We start from the raw sequence: 19978 nt of genomic DNA on the forward strand, positions 1-19978 counted from the left end.
AAAACGCCATTAATGTAGTAGCAGTATCTCTATCTACTAGTAAGACCGAGACACCATGGTAGAGAAATATCCAGGGACCGAAAAAAACAATCCATTACATTCCCACGCGTGATATTGTTGAGCGACTAGGTAGTTGTGACGTGTACACACACACACACACACAGCAGTGTGGCGGTACGTATCCGAATATAATGTGTACTACGTAAGAAATGAAAAGGAGAATAGGTTTAAGTTGCATATAATTATATATATAACCTACTTTTTTCTGCATGATATTTTCGTGTACGGCTATTCTTTACTAGCCAAATAGGTCAGGGTATTACTACTACTCTAGACCTAGACTAGAGGGCCGACTAGAGTTCTACTAGCCTAGCTAGGCTACACCTTCTACGAGGTTCGACGTATGTAGCAATTGTTCAAAGTCAATTCGGCCTCACACGCTAGTCTGCTAATTGATTTGATTTATTCAATAGCGGCTCATTACAATTACAACAGAATACATAAAAATACAAAATGAAACAAAAAGCCAGGATTGTCAAAAGCGAACCCAACCAATCACTGTTTAAAGACTTTCCTTTAACAGAAATATATAATATAAATATAATATAGGCTAAATGACGGTAAAAAAAAAATTAATTAAAATTAAAATAGCAAAATAAAGAAAAAAAAATATGGTTAAATAAATTAATATCTAATTTTAATTTGTACAAATGTTTTTGCCAACAGATAATATTTAACGTGAAGGCACTAGACCACACCATGGATATGAACTCGTGTAGGAGGCGGACCATTGGTGCATTAAGATCCATCACAGTTGAACCTGTTATGTTTCTCTATATGCTTGGTTCCTTCCTACAATACTCTTCACTACAACAGTTAATTTACTATAAAGTCTGTATGATACAATACAATGATACAGTTGTTTGTAAAAATCTAAGTTTTTACAAAACAGAAGAAAGTTTTGTCCAGAAACAAACATCTCATTGGTTGATATACATCAACATCGCCCTCGCAATACCTACAGTTGTCTCCTCAATGTTTCTTGGACGTTGGTCAGATAAAGTAGGTCGAAAAATGACCATGATAGCTCCAGCAGTGGGTTCGATAATCAATGGTTTAGTGCTTGTATTTTCATCATTGTTTATCTATGCACCTTTAGCGTGGCTATTACTTGGAACTATTTGTTTAGGCCTCAGTGGTGCATATGCCACATTGACATTCTCTGTGTTTAGTTACCTTGGTGATGTGACAAAAAAAGAATCAAGAACATTGCGGTACAGTCTCCTTGAAGCGATGACATTTCTTGGAAGTTTTCTGGGCCTGTTAACATGTGGAATTGTCATAGACCAGCTTGGTTTTCCTGCCGTTTTTATTTATTACATTATTTGTAACATTTGTGTTATAATGTACATAGTTTTCTTTATAAGAGAATCAGTAAAAGCAAAGGAATTGAACAAATCAGAGGGAACTAGCACTTCACAAATATTTGAGAATCAAAATCTTGATGATGAAGAACAATCAACAAAAATTGCTTGTTTAGAATTATTCAAGTTGAATAATGTCAAAGAATCGTTGATTGTTGTTGGAAAGAAAAGACCATTTGAACAAAGAGGACAGTTGGTGATGTTGATTATATGCTTATTTGTTTTCCAGCTTGTTGGATCGGGTAAAAAATATAATATTCTATCTGTAAATATATCCCGTAATTGTCAAATAGTGATGGCATTCAATCCCACAATTCCCATTATAGTATATATTACCTGTATATCAATATTGTTATATTCAACTATGATTCTTCATGAAATTGATTACATTTATGTTAATTTTTTTCAGGAGAGAATGATACATTCATTTTGTATGTTAAGAAGGACCCATTAGCTTGGTCTGCTACACTTATCAGTAAGTTTGAACTTAAACATTTTAAGCTGATGCATATAGATATTAAAATAACATAATATATGGCTGATGGTATAACATTATAACATAATATATGTAACATAATATATGGCTGATGGTATAACATTATAACATAATATATGTAACATAATATATGGCTGATGGTATAACATTATAACATAATATATGGCTGATGGTATAACATTATAACTGGTCTGAATGTTGTTTTAGGTTACTATTCAGCTACTAAGAATCTACTTGTAAGCTTAGTCTTACTGACCTGTCTTCCTTTGCTGCATTGGTTTAACATCAGCTACAAAGATACCATACTCATCATTATTGGTGTAGTCATGAGAATGGGTGCTTACACACTGCTAGCCTTCTCACGTACCACATGGATGGTGTTTTTAGGTATGTTCATATGAATATGTAAATCTGTAAATTCCTATTCATCTTGTTTATCAGGACCCTGTTATAGTCTTTTTTTATGCCAATTTTCCTAAAGCCTTGTCTACACTATAAAACTTTATGTGACAATGATGTGCCCATATATGGACATGATGATGTCATATCACTACCATAGTTGGGAATATCACATATTTGGGCACATCACACTTTTTTTGTCAAACTAGTTTGATAGTGTAGACAGAGTTATAAACTTGCCAATCCTTTTAATTTTTAAGTCCCGTTGTTAGCATCAACCTCTGCTATACCAGCTGCAACATCAAGATCCATGATGTCAAAAATTGTAGGACAAAATGAACAAGGTACAGTTATTTATATGTATTACTGATACAGTAAGTAAGTAATAATTGCAGGGCTGTAAGCCAGCATGAGGCAGAACTCACCTTGTCTGAAATTTTAAATTTTCTCCACACACCCTAATTTTCAAGCACATATGGTCATATTTTATGTTAATAATTATATTTAAAGCATCTTGCCTCATCTGTTTTTAACCTCTCGCTATGACCTTGAAATGTTAACAAAACATGATTATATTTTATTTTTACTTTATACAGGCAGCTTATTTTCATTCATGGCGTCGTTGGAAACTTTGACTGTATCACTGGCATCTGTGATATTTAACGCTTTATATCCTGCAACTTTGCAGATTTTAGAAGGTGGATTTGTGTTCGTTACCATGGCAATACTACTTGTAATTCCTGTTATTCTTATATGGTAGGTTCTCATGGTCTTTTTCCATATTATAATTCATTCATAATTTAGTTTTAATTGAAAATTACAGCATAGAAAATGAATAAAATCAGTGTGCTATTGATTGTGTTTAAAAGTTTAATGGCATCCAAAAGCCTATGAGGTTGGGGGCAGGGGAGAGAAGTTCTCACAAATGAAAACCTCCATTTGGCAGGCATGTTGCAATAAAATATGACTTCTTTGCATTTATTATTTAAGCTGGATACATGAGTTGAACACAATGGAAGCATCATATACAAAGCTGATAGAAGGTAATACTCAAGCAAGTGGAGATATCTGAATGTAAAAAGGTTTGAAAAGAATAATAAATCACAAAACATGTTGTTAATCTATGGAAATCTTTAAATACGATTCTCACTGTGAGAAGTAGAGATAATGAAAGTTGCAAGGCAGAAAATTCTCAATTTTTACAAAAAGCTGAACATCCATTAAGAACCAATAAAATGGCAAGGATGCACACAGGTGTACATAATATTGTTTATTATCTTGTTTTCAGGAGCAAATCTTGTGGATGAAGAAATACTGGAAAATGATCTGTGACATCAGTATTCCAATTTTACTAATTACTGAAACAATATACAGTAGTTATAATGATAATGTATTAGCAGAAACCCATGCTCCGCAGTCTTTTTCTGCCTTGATATGTGGTTATATAGTTTGCATGGGCAAGTAAAATAAAAGCGCACTCTGATACCATAGTGCAGTCGAGTCTGAAGAAGAACTCCTTGGTGTGTATTCAGTGCTAGTCGCCTTTGACTTTCAAGAAGATTCAAGGGATATCAGCAACCACGAATCTAATCGTTTCTGATTTCATAGTTGTATTTACTAATGTAGAAAACATACCGATGATAAACAAACAACTATAAAACAATTCTTTCCAAGTCAATTATTTAATATAGTTTTAGCCATCGCAAAAATGAATATAAAGCATACATTACTATAGATGACATGGAGGGCTTTAAAATACAAGCAACAAGATGCTATGTAATTGATGATTGTCCAAACTGATACAAAAAACTGAAAGCTTATTAAGATAAATCTTGTGACAGTATAATGCTCTTTAACTGCTGTTGATATTTATTTTTAAAGCAATTTTCATAGTAACACAAGCGCTCTTCAAGTTTGTCTACAACATCCAATGTTAGTACCAGTGTCTTGTGTTTCAGCATACTGTACACATTTAAACCTGCGAAAAAATACAGAAGTTTGTATATTACAGAAGTTACATATTACAAAAGATAGTAATAGAATAATGTCACTACCTAATGTCACTCACCTTCCAATGTCATTACATTGTAAGATTTAACACAATTAATTGCATTTATAAAATTCTCGGGCATCTCTTCCAATGGTTTACTGTAAAGAAAAGGACAATTTATAACATGTTATGTGTAATAAAGACAACCAACTAGAGAGACAAGGTGTAGGAAATGTGTTTTTTTATTGCACTGCACACTCCAGCTTTCAAATGAAAATAACAACACTAATCTTACCTGTCGACAAATAGAACAGAGGAGCCCCAGCACCGTTCTTTTGCAATATCAACCAGATACTGTAATAAATACAAATTATAATTTATGGTACAGTATTTGTTTTATAAAGAATTAAGAGAATTCATTTGGATATTTGGTTATGGCTCCTACAACATATAACTTATTAAGAACAAACTATAATAATAATTACCTCTGGATCTGATGACGGTAAATCTAGAGAGTCCACAATGTGAAGGTCATCCTGAGCATGTTTAATTGATAGCATAATGCGCATACCCTTTGCTCGTGTTTCTGTCGGTAAAACGTACCAGTAACTTTGAGGTCCTCGAGGACCATGTGCTTTTCCTCCTGTAATTTCACATTTATTTTGTCATTATTATTATTTTGTTAATAATTATAGCCACTTCTCGTCTGTTGTAATTTATGTACAGCACATTGAGAGCTTGCTTATATCATGGAAGAAATATACAGTATATTTCCTTCATGCTTATATGCACTATATAAGAATGAACTATTATTATTATGAACATTAATTTTGCTAATTAATTCCAAATATACAGTACTTCCTATTAATGCTATACAAGACAACTTTGTGAAACTTGCCTCCTTTAAATATTGGGGACCTGAGACTTCCATGACGGGCTCTCCCGGTACCTTTCTGTCTCCATGGTTTTCTCCCTCCACCTCTTTTCTCGGCCCTCGATTTCGCTTTTGCAAAACTCTATAAAAAGAAAAACAAGTGTCTAATTAAAGAAATAAAAAGCTGCTGATAATATTTTAAACAATGGATCCAAAAGAATGAAATGTAATCAAATAGTCCCGTACTCGCAGACATTTTCAAAATACTGGTATTACTTCCCCCACAATTGAAATGCAAGGCTATTTTATAAGATTAGACAAGTACTTACTATTCTTTTATAAGACTGCTGCCATCTGACGTTTTGATGAAGGATATCAAGTCTAAATTAAAAAAGAAACGTACTGGTATGTTGTGCAAGTAATCATATTATCTCTATTATTTATCATATGTCATAAAAAGATCAAGCAACTTTAACATTTGGATGGAATAAATCATAAAAATAAATTGATCAATCAAATACCGTGGTTCTGTAGCAAAAACATCAGGATGAAGATCAACTAATCCCAACTTTGTATCTTGCACTGTGTTGAGCGTCTCAATCCAGGTTTGTGGTGTTTCTATCAAAGGTGGTCTTGGAAAATGTCTTGAAGTTATCAATGGTTCAATTATAGGTAAAGCTGGAATAAAACAATTAAAACAGATCATGGTTTACAGTATAGTTACTCACCAAAACTGTGTACATGATATTTATTAATACATATTGAAAAGTCTAAAAATAAATGTATGCAATAAATCTATAAAGCATAAACTTACAAGTTGAGCTTGTTTCTGTTGTATTTGTTGTGATTTGACGATTCAATACTAAAAATGAATTTACCGCTGCAGAATTTGATGATATTGTTGTCTAAATAAAAGATTATTTAAGGTATGTATTATTTTAGAATTTTAATATAATAATTAATATAAAAACTTAGGATTATGAATGTATTTCATTGATAATTAATTTACATTTTCAATACAAATTTCAAGTGAATGCCAACATCATCTAGCAGTAAGTAAAGAATAAAATAAATCATCAATCAAAAATAAATATTTATTAAACAATTTGTTTTAAATGTCTAGTAATTTAATAATACAGTATTAATAATAACTAGACATGAAACTCGTCACTTTGACGAGTTAGTTATCCGCACCACGACAAACGCCACGTGCACGTCATACGTTGGAATATTGCACACAGATAAAGATTATGGCATTATGACAAGAACTGAAGAATATGACATGCTGTTAGTGCTGAATTTTGTGTCATATAGTATATACATGCAAACAGTATAAGCTGTATACATATTACATACAGTGTAGAATAGGTGAAATTACGGGACCCGCCATTTATTCCAATTTTTAACATGGCGACGGTATCAAAATGAAACACTTAGATAGCAATTTCAGAAGGAAATTATCTCAGGAACAACATATTAACGTGTAGAAGAAATTTGAATACGTAAAATATAGATGCGCACCCTTTTAAATGTGATGAACTATTACGCAAAATATGAAAATACGACTTTTTTTATTCAACTGGCCATATGATGACGTCACAACATCCGATTGGCAAAATGTTTACATGAATTCGTATCTACAATCCAATAGCTTCCAGAAAACGTTTTAATCGTGATTATCACATTTTATTCTTACGAGCTATTACAGATTAAAATTTACTGTAAAGATGAAATTAATGACCCACGTAATTAAAATTTTTAGGCATGATGACGTCATAAAAATTAAAATATTTTTATCTCATGCTAAAGAAAGTTGATTGACCTACACAATATATAAATGTAGGAGAAAAAGGAATACAGATAAGCGCGATGCGCTCCATTGAATGTGATGAGCAATAACGAAAGAGACAAAAATCCTATATTTTACATTCGTGTGGCCATACGATGACGTCACAATGTTTTTTTAGCCTTATTGATGCATGATCCGATATCTACAACTCATCAACTTCTAGATTTTGTAATAAAAATAAACGGTTAACGGTTTACTTTAGAAACTATGACTGTTTAAAAAAAGACATAATTTTGACGATTTTTTAAGCTTTTTCATAAAAAACGCGCACGAATTGTCTAATTCAACGTGTTCGTATGGCGTTATTTAAACTGGAAAAGGTCTAAGTTGTTTTCAAAATCACTGGGAAAGGCTTGAAAAATATAATTCAAGAGAAAAAAATATGTTTTTAACGCTATGTGCGCACCGCGCGCATAAAAAAATGCGCGCCCGTGGGAATTTTTGACATGCTCAAAATGACAAGAAACGCGTAAAAAGTTGATTAGAAATTAATTTTGCGCATTTTGAAATTTTAAATGCGCGTGCGCGCGTAACTTCTTGTCAAACATGCCATTTTTAATCCGTAGAAAGTTTGCCCCTGATATGACTTAAATTTTGTCAAAGTGTCAATACTAAATGACTTTTGGTTTTTAATCTATGATCAATCATTGAAATTCATAAAATTGCGCATAAGTCACGTTGCGCAACTATGACGTCATTCAAAAATAGGAGGTGCACAACTTCACGTAAATGCCCATATGTTGTCAAAGTTATGAAATGTTATGTTTACACATTTTAGAGGAACACGACTCACAAAAAGGAAGGAAGGAAAGAAGAATAATACAGAAAACTAGATTTGAACTCGTCACTTTGACGAGTTCGGGTTATCCGCGCAAACGCAACATGCACATACTTTAAACTATATGAACTTCGACAATTATTATGCCATCCTATGACATGAATTAAAAATGTTTACAGTGCTGAATTGTACCTATTTTGTAGCATACAGCATATTACAGTGTTTACAGAATACACTGTATGTTATATACAGAGTAGCATAGACGAAATTACGAGACGATTAACACGATGACGTCATCAAATTGGCATATAAAGATAACAATTTTAGAAGATAATTATCTAAATAAGCACATTAAAACAAATTTGAAGAATTTTGGGCACGTAAAAGTGAGATGCGCTCTCGTTTAAACGTATTGAACTTTTACGCAAGAGATGAAAATATGACTTTTTGAATTCAACTGGCCATATGATGACGTCACAACATCTGATTGGCAAAATGTTCACATGAATTCGTATCTACAATCCAATAGCTTCCAGAAAACGTTTTAATTATGATTATCACTTTTTATTCTGACGAGCTATAACAGATTGAAATTTACTGTAAAGATGAAAATAAGTGACCCACGTTATTTACGTTTTTAGACATGATGACGTCATAAAAATTAAAATATTTTTAATTCATGCAAAAGATAGTTGATTGACGTAGACAATATTAAAAGTTTGGGGGAAATGGAATACGTATAAGCGAGATGCGCTTTGTTGAATGTGATGCAATAACGAAAGAGTAAAAAATCCTATATTTTACATTCGTATGGCCATACGATGACGTCATAACATCCGAGTGGTAAAGGTTCTGCATGAATTCATATCTACAACATATCTGCTTACATATTAAATTAAAAAAATTGGGGTCGTGGATAATCCTGAGGAGCTATAATAGATTAAAAATAGGCTTAATTTTGACAATATGTTGTCACTTTTGCAACTAAAACGAGCGCAAATGGTCTAAATCAACGTGTTCGTATGATGTCATTTTAATTTGAACTGATGTAAATCTTTTTTAAAATGACTAAGAAAGGCTGTAAAATCATAATTCAAGAAAAAAACACATGATTTTCATACTCCGTGCGCACCTTACGCGTAATTTTTTTCGCGCGCGTGGGAATTTTTGACATGCTCAAAATGTCATGATCAGCGTAGAAAGTTGATTAGAAATTAATTTTGCGCATTTTAAAATTTTAAATGCGCGTGCGCGCGTAACTTCTTGTGAAACATGCTATTTTTAATCCATAGAAAGTTTTCATATGATATGACTTAAATTTTCACCAAGTGTCAATACAAAATGACTTTTGGTTTATACTCTATGATCAATCTTTGAAATTCATAAAATCGCGCATAACTTACGCTGCGCGACTCTAACGTCATATAACGAAGTTTCTTGCACATCTACAGCTACAGGTCAATCTTTTGACAAAGTTATACAATCTTATGTTGACAAGGATGAGAGATATGCGTGCAACAAAATTCCGGGAAAGAAAGAAGAACAAAGAAGATGAAAAAAAAAAAAGATATTTACAATCACAAGGGTTATCCGCAACTTCTAAGTTGCGGATAACCAAAAAATATTGATCTCATACAATTACAAGGAGTTATCCGCTTGGTATACCAAGCGGATAACTAATAATAAATATAACTAGACTGAAACTCGTCACTTTGACGAGTTAGTTATCCGCACCACGACAAAAACCACGTGCACGTCATACGTGGGGAATATTGCACACAGATAAAGATTATGGCATTATGACAAGAACTGAAGAATATGATATGCTGTTAGTGCTGAATTCTGTCAATTTTGTGGCATATAGTATATACATGCAAACAGTATAAGCTGTATACATATTACATACAGTGTAGAATAGGTGAAATTACGGGACCCGCCATTTATTCCAATTTTTAACATGGCGACGGTATCAAAATGAAACACTTAGATAGCAATTTCAGAAGGAAATTATCTCAGGAACAACATATTAACGTGTAGAAGAAATTTGAATACGTAAAATATAGATGCGCACCCTTTTAAATGTGATGAACTATTACGCAAAATATGAAAATACGACTTTTTTTATTCAACTGGCCATATGATGACGTCACAACATCCGATTGGCAAAATGTTTACATGAATTCGTATCTACAATCCAATAGCTTCCAGAAAACGTTTTAATCGTGATTATCACATTTTATTCTTACGAGCTATTACAGATTAAAATTTACTGTAAAGATGAAATTAATGACCCACGTAATTAAAATTTTTAGGCATGATGACGTCATAAAAATTAAAATATTTTTATCTCATGCTAAAGAAAGTTGATTGACCTACACAATATATAAATGTAGGAGAAAAAGGAATACAGATAAGCGTGATGCGCTCCATTGAATGTGATGAGCAATAACGAAAGAGACAAAAATCCTATATTTTACATTCGTGTGGCCATACGATGACGTCACAATGTTTTTTTAGCCTTATTGATGCATGATCCGATATCTACAACTCATCAACTTCTAGATTTTGTAATAAAAATAAACGGTTAACGGTTTACTTTAGAAACTATGACTGTTTAAAAAAAGACATAATTTTGACGATTTTTTAAGCTTTTTCATAAAAAACGCGCACGAATTGTCTAATTCAACGTGTTCGTATGGCGTTATTTAAACTGGAAAAGGTCTAAATTGTTTTCAAAATTACTAGGAAAGGCTTGAAAAATATAATTCAAGAGAAAAAAATATGTTTTTAACGCTACGTGCGCACCACGCGCGTAAAAAATTGCGCGCCCGTGGGAATTTTTGACATGCTCAAAATGACAAGAAATGCGTAAAAAGTTGATTAGAAATTAATTTTGCGCATTTTGAAATTTTAAATGCGCATGCGCGCGTAACTTCTTGTGAAACATGCCATTTTTAATCCGTAGAAAGTTTGCCCCTGATATGACTTAAATTTTGTCAAAGTGTCAATACTAAATGACTTTTGGTTTTTAATCTATGATCAATCATTGAAATTCATAAAATTGCGCGTAAGTCACGTTGCGCAACTATGACGTCATTCAAAAATAGGAGGTGCACAACTTCACGTAAATGCCCATATGTTGTCAAAGTTATGAAATGTTATGTTTACACATTTTAGAGGAACACGACTCACAAAAAGGAAGGAAGGAAAGAAGAATAATACAGAAAAACTAGATTTGAACTCGTCACTTTGACGAGTTCGGGTTATCCGCGCAAACGCAACATGCACATTCTTAACCATATGAACCTCGACAATTATTATGCCATCCTATGACATGAAATAAATATGTTTACAGTGCTGAATTGTACCTATTATGTAGCATACATCATATTACAGTATTTTACAGAATAAACTGTATATGTTATATACAGTGTAGCATAAACAAAATTACGAGACCCATCTTTAAATCTAATTATTAACACGATGACGTCATCAAATTGACATATAAAGATAACAATTTTAGAAGATAATTATCTAAATAATTACATTAAAACAAATTTGAAGAATTTTGGGCACGTAAAAGTGAGATGCGCTCTTGTTTAAACGCAATGAACTTTTACGCAAGAGATGAAAATATGACTTTTTGAATTCAACTGGCCATATGATGACGTCACAACATCTGATTGGCAAAATATTCACATGAATTTGTATCTACAATCCAATAGCTTCCAGAAAACGTTTTAATCATGATTATCACTTTTTATTCTGACGAGCTATAACAGATTGAAATTTACTGTAAAGATAAAAATAGGTGACCCACGTTATTTACATTTTTAGACATGATAATGTCATAAAAAAATAAAATATTTTTAAGTCATGCGAAAGATAGTTGATTGACCTAGACAGTATTAAAATATCTGAGGAAATGGAATACGTATAAGCGAGATGCGCTATATTTAATGTAATGAGCAATAACGAAAAAGTAAAAAATCCTATATTTTACATTCGTGTGGCCATACGATGACGTCATAACATCCGAGGGGTAAAGATTCTGCATGAATTCATATCTACAACATATCTGCTTACATATTAAATTAAAAAAATTGGGGGTCGTGGATGATCCTGAGGAGCTATAATAGATTAAAAATAGGCATAATTTTGACAATATTTTGTCACTTTTGCAACTAAAACGCGCGCAAATGGTCTAAATCAACGTGTTCGTATGACGTCATTTTAATTTGAAATGATGTCAATCTTTTTAAAAATGACTAAGAAAGGCTGTAAAATCATAATTCAAGAGAAAAACACATGATTTTTATGCTCCGTGCGCACCTTACGCATAATTTTTTTCGCGCGCGTGGGAATTTTTGACATGCTCAAAATGTCATGATCAGCGTAGAAAGTTGATTAGAAATTAATTTTGCGCATTTTGAAATTTTAAATGCGCGTGCGCGCGTAACTTCTTGTGAAACATGCCATTTTTAATCCATAGAAAGTTTTCCCTTAATGTGACTTAAATTTTCACCAAGTGTCAATACAAAATGACTTTTGGTTTATAACCTATGATCAATCATTAAAATTCATAAAATCGCACGTAACTTACGCTGCGCGACTCTAACGTCATATAACGAAATTTCTTGCACATCTACAGCTACAGGTCAATCTTATGACAAAGTTATGCAATCTTATGTTGACCATAATTAGAGATACGCTGCGAACAAAATTCCGGGAAAGAAAGAAGAATAACAAAGAAGATGAAAAAAAAGATATTTACAATCACATGGGTTATCCTGCAACTAAGTTGCGGATAACCAAAAATATTGATCTCATACAATAACAAGGAGTTATCCGCTTGGTATACCAAGCGGATAACTAATAATATAGGCCTATTTAACTTTTTTTTTTTTACACTTGTACTAAACAGCACATACCTAGAGGCCTAGAGACTTACTATTTGTATTTTGCGCTTTATAAATTTAAAAGCATTAAATCTACCGTACCCTTCTGGCGCTATCTAGAGATATAGAGATCCACCTGAATGTCCCTGGGCCGAAACGTCCCGGGCCGAATCGTCCACGGTCGAGTCCTGGGTCTCTTGCTAAGTAAAAAGGTCTACAGATATAGCCCAAACAAGCCTAGCTAGATAGTTAGTAATCTACTAGTTATACGCGCGCCTAGGCTAGTAAATTTACAAAGCTTACTCGAGTTTGATTTCGTAGTACATTTGTACTTAAATCAAAGGCAATATTTGAGGTCATCTTCACAATTCTTCCAAACATCTTGGCCTCCAAACATGACACACTGGGGCGAGGCCTAGCCTACGAAAGAATATATCACAAGAATGAATGAGTATAGTCAAAGAATAATATGGTATAGTATAGGCCTAGTAATCTTTGTAAAAATGACAATGCCCATGCGGCGTTCCATATTTAATATTATACAAGCTGCTAGGCCTAGGCCTAGTAACCGACAAATTTGAAACTATTTTTATGCTCGTTTTATTGTTTCATTATTGTTTAAGATTATGGAGGTATTTATAATAATACTCTAATTAGTTATTTACTAGAACTAGGCATGATTGGAACTTTATTACGCCTAGTAGCTACACAATACCTGACGGCTCTGGGCAGGATATAATAGAGGATCGATCAAACACTGAGCTTGTTGATACTTTGCGACCTATTTTGTAATGTCAAGTCGTTTCGACCCAGTGTGGTGACTGACCAATGCGACACGTGTACGATGTGTGCATGATGGAGAGGGCATTGGAGATCTCCATAATTTACATGGTTTAAGTTTATGAATGGAACATCTAAGAATTCCACGAAAACTGCTGACAAAAAAAACATTGGGTTTAACTTTATTACATTTTTTCGTCTTTTCATTTTCAATGTTATGTGCATTCAATTCATTTTTGTTTCATTAGGAACATACAAATATAGAAACATTGTCGGATTGGAAGGCAGCATTGCATAAAGGAGCGAGTATTGATACACTTTTAGGACTTAAGCCCACTGGAAAGAAAAACAGAAACGATAAAGAAAAAGATAAGAAAGGTATAGCTAAGCAATCAATGTTTGTGAGTGTCATGAAGCAATTTATCATATAAAAAACCCCATGAGAGGATGTCTATATTTATTTTTTTACACAACAGGTACAACAAAGACAGAAGAAGAAAACCTGTCCAACCTCAACGTTGAAGTATTAAACGGAACATCACTACCGTTCCAGCTCTGCTGCCCTCACCTATCTACAACAACAGCAGATGAAACCACCAATGAATTCTTGATTTCTCCACCCTCAATTCCAATCTCTCAACTTTGTCAACCATGGTATGAATTTTGCTAATAATTTATTATAAAAGAAATTATACAGAAACCTGTTTTTTATACATTTATACGTGGTAAATAGTACAAAAATGTAGCATTTTTCTCATTGTTTGTACTTTTTCTTTCTTCAATGATCTAGTTTTGTCGAAATGAAACAATATAGTGAAGAAAAATCGACAAGAATAACATGAAAGTTATTGAGAAGAACAGATTATCATACCAGGCTTCATGAGTATAAACCCAAACAATGGCAAGCAGATATTTGTAGGCCTATATGATGACAATTGGAGAAGTTTAAGATTTTATATTTATATTTTACTTATAATTTAATAAGATCAAAATGTTTTGTTTGTGATCAAATAGAATAAACTAGTTTTGTACAGTGTTGATATTCAATGTTGCAAAATAAAAACAAAAGAAATTAGTACCACAACCACAATATTATTTATTCCAATTTGAAAAGCTTTTGTGAAAAATATGAAATGATACCTTCAGTTGCTTTCTATAATACATGCTACATCAATACATTGCAATAAGAAATTAAAGACACTTGCATTACTTTCCAATTTTGAGCTTTGTTTTTTTAAATATTTATAATTCATAAAGCTCTTAGACACTGAACTAGAAAATATATCTACAACTACAAAAAAAACATTTAGGACTGTCCAAGATTTATTTAACTAGAATAAAATATTTAATATATAAAGGGTGAATTTCAAAAATTAAAGTGACAAAAAAAACATTAGTTTGCTTAGATGAGATATGAATGGCAAACACAATTACAAATGAGCTTTTCTAGGATTTGATAATTTGTACATTTTCTAATAGGCTTGAGGAAAGTGTAATGATACCATATAAAAGCAAAAATAGGATTGATATAAAACTACAGTAATACTAAACTGATGACTAATACCAGCGTCACACATCCTGGTGTAGAAATTATGTTGTAATTTGAAAAAATAATTTGATTAAGACTGAATTGGTATAAACATTTAACTTGATGAGTATTAGTACTGGTTGTTGAATCTTCACTCAATCAATTTCTTAGATTTGAAATAACGTCGTAGATAAAAGACTTGCCATGTTGCTAAACTTAATAAGCACACCATTGAGAAGATACTAAAGTACAAGACACGAGTATTGGTAGATTCTGTAAATAAACAGATATCATTTGGATTAAGAAATAAAACATTAACCAAATATTATTGCTGGTTCTATTGGACTTCCAACTCTTCATTAAACATTAATATGTTGTTTATCAAATGTGTATTACAGGGTTGTGGACGAGAACAGCCTGGACCTAGTAACTTTTTATTTAATTCAACACATAACCTAAATTAATAATTTCATTTTTCATTTATTTGTCTCAATACAAGAAAACAAAATTACACAAGCATAAAAAAAAACCAGATTATTAGAACACGAGACAGGGCACCCCAAAAATGAAATAAATTACTGTATTGTTGAATCAACAACTTACAAGAAAAATTTGTTTTCATGAAACCACTCCTCTCTTATTATGGGACTACTGTAACTATTTAATATCAACATTTTTAATGTTCACAACAATTCATATGAAACATTCTGGAATGTTCTATTTGCACTTTTATTCCCAAATAAATATCTCACCATTTGTATCCCTCATCTCCTCTTCCCGCTTTCTTAAGTAGGCAAAATCATTCACAATAGACTCTGAAAGATCTTCTAAGCGCCGCAATTCAACTTCCATTGGCTTCAGTTTTTCAGCCTTGGCCAGCTAAGGAATAAGTTCATGAATATTAATGAGATGCAAATTAAGAATTATTAAACTATTTTTATCCAGTTTTTACCCTTGTAGCACACTAAACTCATCACAAAAATTATGCAAACAGTTTAAAATATTAAATGAAAAAGAAATTAAACAAATACATAACATTTTAAACAGAAACAGTATTTTGACACTATGTCTGAAGAAAGGCTAGAATGCAAGGGTATTTAAGGAAGTATTGCCTGCAAGCTTAGTTGCCCGGATGAACCTCAGTGGTCTGGGGTGCAGGCTTCAAACCTGTAGCCGATTAACATCGGAGTGGTTCAATTCCACCTTTCGGGCGAATTTTGGATAATTCAGTAGTATATATTTACAGTAGATATGGTACATTATTTTTATTTTTTCCTAATACTACAGTTTGGTACGTTTTTGGTTTATTGTACAGGAGGTACTTTATCCGAGAGATGTTTCTTGTAAATACTTACATCTTCATAACTTTTAGCTTCAATTCCGTGTTTTAGATCAAGACTCACTTCACGCTGTGTTCCTCTTAATCCTATGAAAAATAATCGATTTAAAATAACATAATTATTTTTAAATACTTTCATAACAATGGCAGTAAACCTAGATGTTGTGCAATACATTTGAAGAAACAAACATAAGACGCTATTTTCTGACTTTTGTACAGTAAATTTGTAATTACTGTATTTTTTGTAAAAAAAAACACATTTCAATCACCTGCAGAAACTTTAGTTTCAAAACAAACTTCAAACATATCATAATCATCAGTTGTAAATGCAAATTTTCCTTCTTGGGCATCTTCTTTGCTGTAGAGTGTGTGACCTTTGGAATCCCCAACCTAATTAAAAGAAGAACAAATGTTATTTAATATTCTGAAAAGCTCAACCTGTTCACAGAACTGAGGCGGTCAGTCAACAACCATAAACAACCAAAAACAAAATAAAAAAATCTAAATACTGAAAACAAATTTGTATCAATTTTTTTTTAATGTCACTCTCTACTAAAGCTTATGCATCCATCGTCTTTGTTTATGATACAACTCAACGTCCCTCAGATCTTCAGTTTTAACTTTAACAATAAATACCTGTATCTGTACTGTAGAAAAAATACAAATTTTAACACTTCTTTTCTATATTTAATTAATTAATAATACAGTAAGTTCTGCAAGTTTCTTCCTACGCCGACTGGTTGTATAGGACGAAATGACTTTGCTACAGGCTATATACTAACAAAACTGTCTTATTGCCTTAGACTAGTGGCTTCTCTATACTACTACTAGTCGACCGGGCTAAATATTAATAATTAGCCACGTCATTATGGCCAGGAACATACAACATTCATTATAAAGCAGGTTGATTAAAAATTGTTCAAAGAACAGGATACTTACATGTAACAACGTTTTATGTCCAGGAGCATCGCTTAGTTTATAATCGCCAGTTACAAGAACATCTTTATGGATTTCTTCCTTTAAACATTTTTTTACGTTCGGAGGCAGCATCATCGATAATCCACAAATTTGAGTGAAGAAAATTGACGATAAAATACTAAAAATTAGATACAAATTCATAATGAAAACTTTCTTGGGTTGCTTTTAAATAGATAAGTCACTGTTTCTTTAGAAAAAAAAAGCAATATATAATAGCTTTTAGCCTCCTAACTGTGGTAAACGTGTCCTCAGAAATACCATCTGCTACACTCTAGGCCTAAACCACCACCACACGACGTACAGCAGCAGAAGCAAACTACACCGGCGGTGTCAGATCGTTTCAATTCTTCCCTAGCTTTCTCAAACGTGGCAATAGCAACTATTCACACTATGGAACGCCACATTCGCATGATTGTACTGTGCATACATATAATTATAATCAATACTGTGTTGCGTAGCACTGTGTAAATTATATATAAACCATACTGAAACAGTGCTCATATTCGGAACAAGCGTCAAGCATAGCTCATCGTTTTAGTTGTCTCTGGCGGGATTCGAACCTGCGACCTCTCGCTTACAGGCGAGTATCATACCACTATAGACCACAGAGCACAGATTTTCACCCACCATTCTCTCATACAACATACGGCCTCACAATCTGAGTGAGTCTATTGAATTACCAGCAAAACAGTTTTTCATGTGTCTTTTTTTCTTCGAAAGTGATCAACTCTATTAACTACAATGGCTTCATATTTTTCAAAGATTTTATTAAACTTCATTTTTCGTGGAACATACAATACATAGGCCTATACAAAATATTTTCTCATCTAGACAGGTACCGTGTGTCTCAACCATTTGTTTACTGAAATATTTCGGAACGGATTCTGAAATTTACAGTTAATTAAGTGCTTGCGATTTCGACTACTTAATTTAATTTGTCAAGTTGACACTCGATACATTTCAATTTAAAATGTTATTAACCGGGAGATAATCACACAATTTGTATTAATAAATCTTGGTTTAACGTTAATGACTTTGGATCCAGTATCATTTAACTATATTGCTAACCAACTGAAGAATGCTGGAATCTATATGTCCATTGAAGACAGTAAAACATAGATGTTTAGGAAAACAAACTTCTTGCCAACGGTCAGCAAATAGCTACACTTCTGTTGATAGTTAATGATAAGTGAGATCATAACAAATGACACTCTCCAACACTCATCTTCCAGTACAAATATTAAAGTACTTTGATATATTTTCTTTAATTCAGTCATATTCGAATTCCAATTAATTCTAAGGCATACTGTCGTCACAGTATCATTAAGTTACAAATACCGATTATAAATTATTGATATAGTATTTTGTTAATTAAGTTATTTAGATATAAAATTGTTGTGTAACGGATTGATTAACCACCAACGTCAGAAGCTCCTCTTGAAATTACTTTAATATCACTGAACATTTTAGATAATCCCGTTTTAAAAACTTTATATTTAAAAGCGTAAATAAACGGATTAACAACCATATTGCATACCGACAATAAAACTGTTAAACGATGACTGATTCCATTTTCCATATTTTTAGGTAATGTACCAGAGCTAACATTATAAGTAACATATAAAAACATATCAGGTGTCCAACAAACAACATATGCAATTGAAACAGCGATGAAAGTGTTGATAAGGTTTTTCTGTGCAACGTACCGTCGTCTACCCCTAATACCAGATCCATCAACCTCATTTGGAAACCCGCAATACATTTTACGTAAGGTAAGAAGAATTGTTGAGTAAGCGAATACAATAATTAAAATAGGGATAAACCATGAAAAAATAAAACTTTGTATTCCAATGATAGCTTGAAGATTTTCATTTGCTTCACTCCAATCATAATAACAGTAATACTCGTCGTTTATTTTTGCAACAAATACGAGGTGGCCAAATGCGAGGAAAGCGTAGATGTAAACTATAGGTAGTAAATAACATACCTTTATACTTTTACAATGAACATAGTGTTGGATTGGATGGACAATTGCATAATATCGTTCAACAGTAATCAATACAAGATTTACTGTTGAAGAAGTTGCCAACACCCAGAAAGTTCCACGACATTTGCAAAACAAATCACCGGCATCTTCATTTTTAATCAACCATCCTTCTGGAATAACATAAAATGGTAAAAATACAATACTTGAAATTAAATCAATTGCCGACTGATGAATAAGAAGTTTCGCAGTAACATTTCTTCGCCTACCACCATTTGAATTTGTAAGAAACACAGTAAGTACTAATAGGTTTGCGAATATACCAATAATGCCAACAACTGCATAAATAAATAGCCACACTCTTGCTTCTTTGCGTTCGTCATTAAATGCGTTTTCTAATTCGAGACTCATTTTCAGTGATTCGAATATTTTCAATCCAATTTCTAGAATTGATATAATCAGTATGGTAACAACTCAATGTAGCTAGACCTGACGTGTTACCGTTACGACTGTTGTATCATAAAATGTCATTCTAGAGTTTTGACCAATTACATTATACGATAACGGAATCCGGGTTAACCGCCGGATAATTAGTAAACACATCAAGGCCTGTTCCCACTGATATATACCGGCTATGAATAATCACTAATCAACGTATGTA

At 32.6% G+C, this 19978-nt stretch overlaps 5 protein-coding genes and 1 non-coding gene across 14 annotated transcripts in view; 3 read left to right on the forward strand and 3 right to left on the reverse strand.

Moving 5' to 3' along the window:
- Nucleotides 1–150: 150 nt before the first annotated feature.
- LOC144851834 (lysosomal proton-coupled steroid conjugate and bile acid symporter SLC46A3-like) overlaps nucleotides 151–19978 on the forward strand; it is a 123302-nt gene continuing 103474 nt past the window's right edge. Inside the window, exons 1-8 of one of the 6 annotated variants that reach the window (XM_078709468.1) lie at nucleotides 151–174; nucleotides 727–1666; nucleotides 1834–1899; nucleotides 2128–2307; nucleotides 2580–2663; nucleotides 2916–3075; nucleotides 3310–3362; nucleotides 3608–4460. In XM_078709468.1, the coding sequence (XP_078565594.1) occupies nucleotides 760–1666; nucleotides 1834–1899; nucleotides 2128–2307; nucleotides 2580–2663; nucleotides 2916–3075; nucleotides 3310–3362; nucleotides 3608–3651 (1494 nt within the window). In that variant the 5' untranslated portion in view covers nucleotides 151–174; nucleotides 727–759 and the 3' untranslated portion in view covers nucleotides 3652–4460. Of the gene's footprint in view, nucleotides 175–204; nucleotides 226–700; nucleotides 1667–1833; nucleotides 1900–2127; nucleotides 2308–2579; nucleotides 2664–2915; nucleotides 3089–3309; nucleotides 3402–3607; nucleotides 4461–19978 lie in introns of those variants that run through there. The other 5 variants (XM_078709469.1, XR_013614229.1, XM_078709470.1 and 2 more) reach the window with 5 other exon arrangements.
- Nucleotides 3986–13122, reverse strand: LOC144851840 (large ribosomal subunit protein uL4m-like). Of its 3 annotated transcripts, none has more exons than XM_078709478.1 (10): nucleotides 13012–13122; nucleotides 5998–6088; nucleotides 5705–5861; nucleotides 5513–5564; nucleotides 5208–5325; nucleotides 4795–4952; nucleotides 4605–4663; nucleotides 4388–4467; nucleotides 4145–4297; nucleotides 3986–4095 (listed from the first exon to the last, which is right to left on the reverse strand). In XM_078709478.1, exons 1-10 carry the CDS (start codon nucleotides 13087–13089, stop codon nucleotides 4070–4072), a joined length of 972 nt encoding a protein of 323 aa, XP_078565604.1. In that variant the 5' UTR covers nucleotides 13090–13122; the 3' UTR covers nucleotides 3986–4069. The 3 variants fall into 3 exon arrangements, with proteins under 3 accessions (XP_078565604.1, XP_078565607.1, XP_078565606.1); XM_078709481.1 differs by having other exon boundaries at nucleotides 3986–4078; nucleotides 4125–4297; XM_078709480.1 differs by having other exon boundaries at nucleotides 4068–4297.
- On the forward strand, nucleotides 13046–14563 carry LOC144851845 (uncharacterized). Of its 2 annotated transcripts, none has more exons than XM_078709487.1 (4): nucleotides 13046–13180; nucleotides 13737–13866; nucleotides 13965–14142; nucleotides 14279–14563. In XM_078709487.1, the coding sequence occupies exons 1-4, from the start codon at nucleotides 13178–13180 to the stop codon at nucleotides 14328–14330; spliced, it is 363 nt and encodes a 120-aa protein (XP_078565613.1). In that variant the 5' UTR covers nucleotides 13046–13177; the 3' UTR covers nucleotides 14331–14563. The 2 variants fall into 2 exon arrangements, with proteins under 2 accessions (XP_078565613.1, XP_078565612.1); XM_078709486.1 differs by lacking the exon at nucleotides 13046–13180 and adding an exon at nucleotides 13197–13340.
- LOC144851842 (transmembrane emp24 domain-containing protein 10-like) lies at nucleotides 14569–17678 on the reverse strand. The gene is made up of 5 exons (XM_078709483.1): nucleotides 17295–17678; nucleotides 16625–16745; nucleotides 16372–16442; nucleotides 15769–15895; nucleotides 14569–15289 (listed from the first exon to the last, which is right to left on the reverse strand). Exons 1-5 carry the CDS (start codon nucleotides 17472–17474, stop codon nucleotides 15168–15170), a joined length of 621 nt encoding a protein of 206 aa, XP_078565609.1. The 5' UTR covers nucleotides 17475–17678; the 3' UTR covers nucleotides 14569–15167.
- On the forward strand, nucleotides 16143–16229 carry Trnastop-uca (transfer RNA opal suppressor (anticodon UCA)). The gene has a single exon. It is a non-coding gene; the product is annotated as a tRNA-Sec (tRNA).
- LOC144852302 (substance-P receptor-like) lies at nucleotides 18745–19729 on the reverse strand. Its single transcript, XM_078710077.1, has one exon. The coding sequence runs from the start codon at nucleotides 19726–19728 to the stop codon at nucleotides 18745–18747; it is 984 nt and encodes a 327-aa protein (XP_078566203.1). The 5' UTR covers nucleotide 19729.

This window comes from Antedon bifida, chromosome 9 (genome assembly GCF_963402885.1).
Source record: "Antedon bifida chromosome 9, ecAntBifi1.1, whole genome shotgun sequence".
Lineage (NCBI taxonomy): Eukaryota > Metazoa > Echinodermata > Crinoidea > Comatulida > Antedonidae > Antedon > Antedon bifida.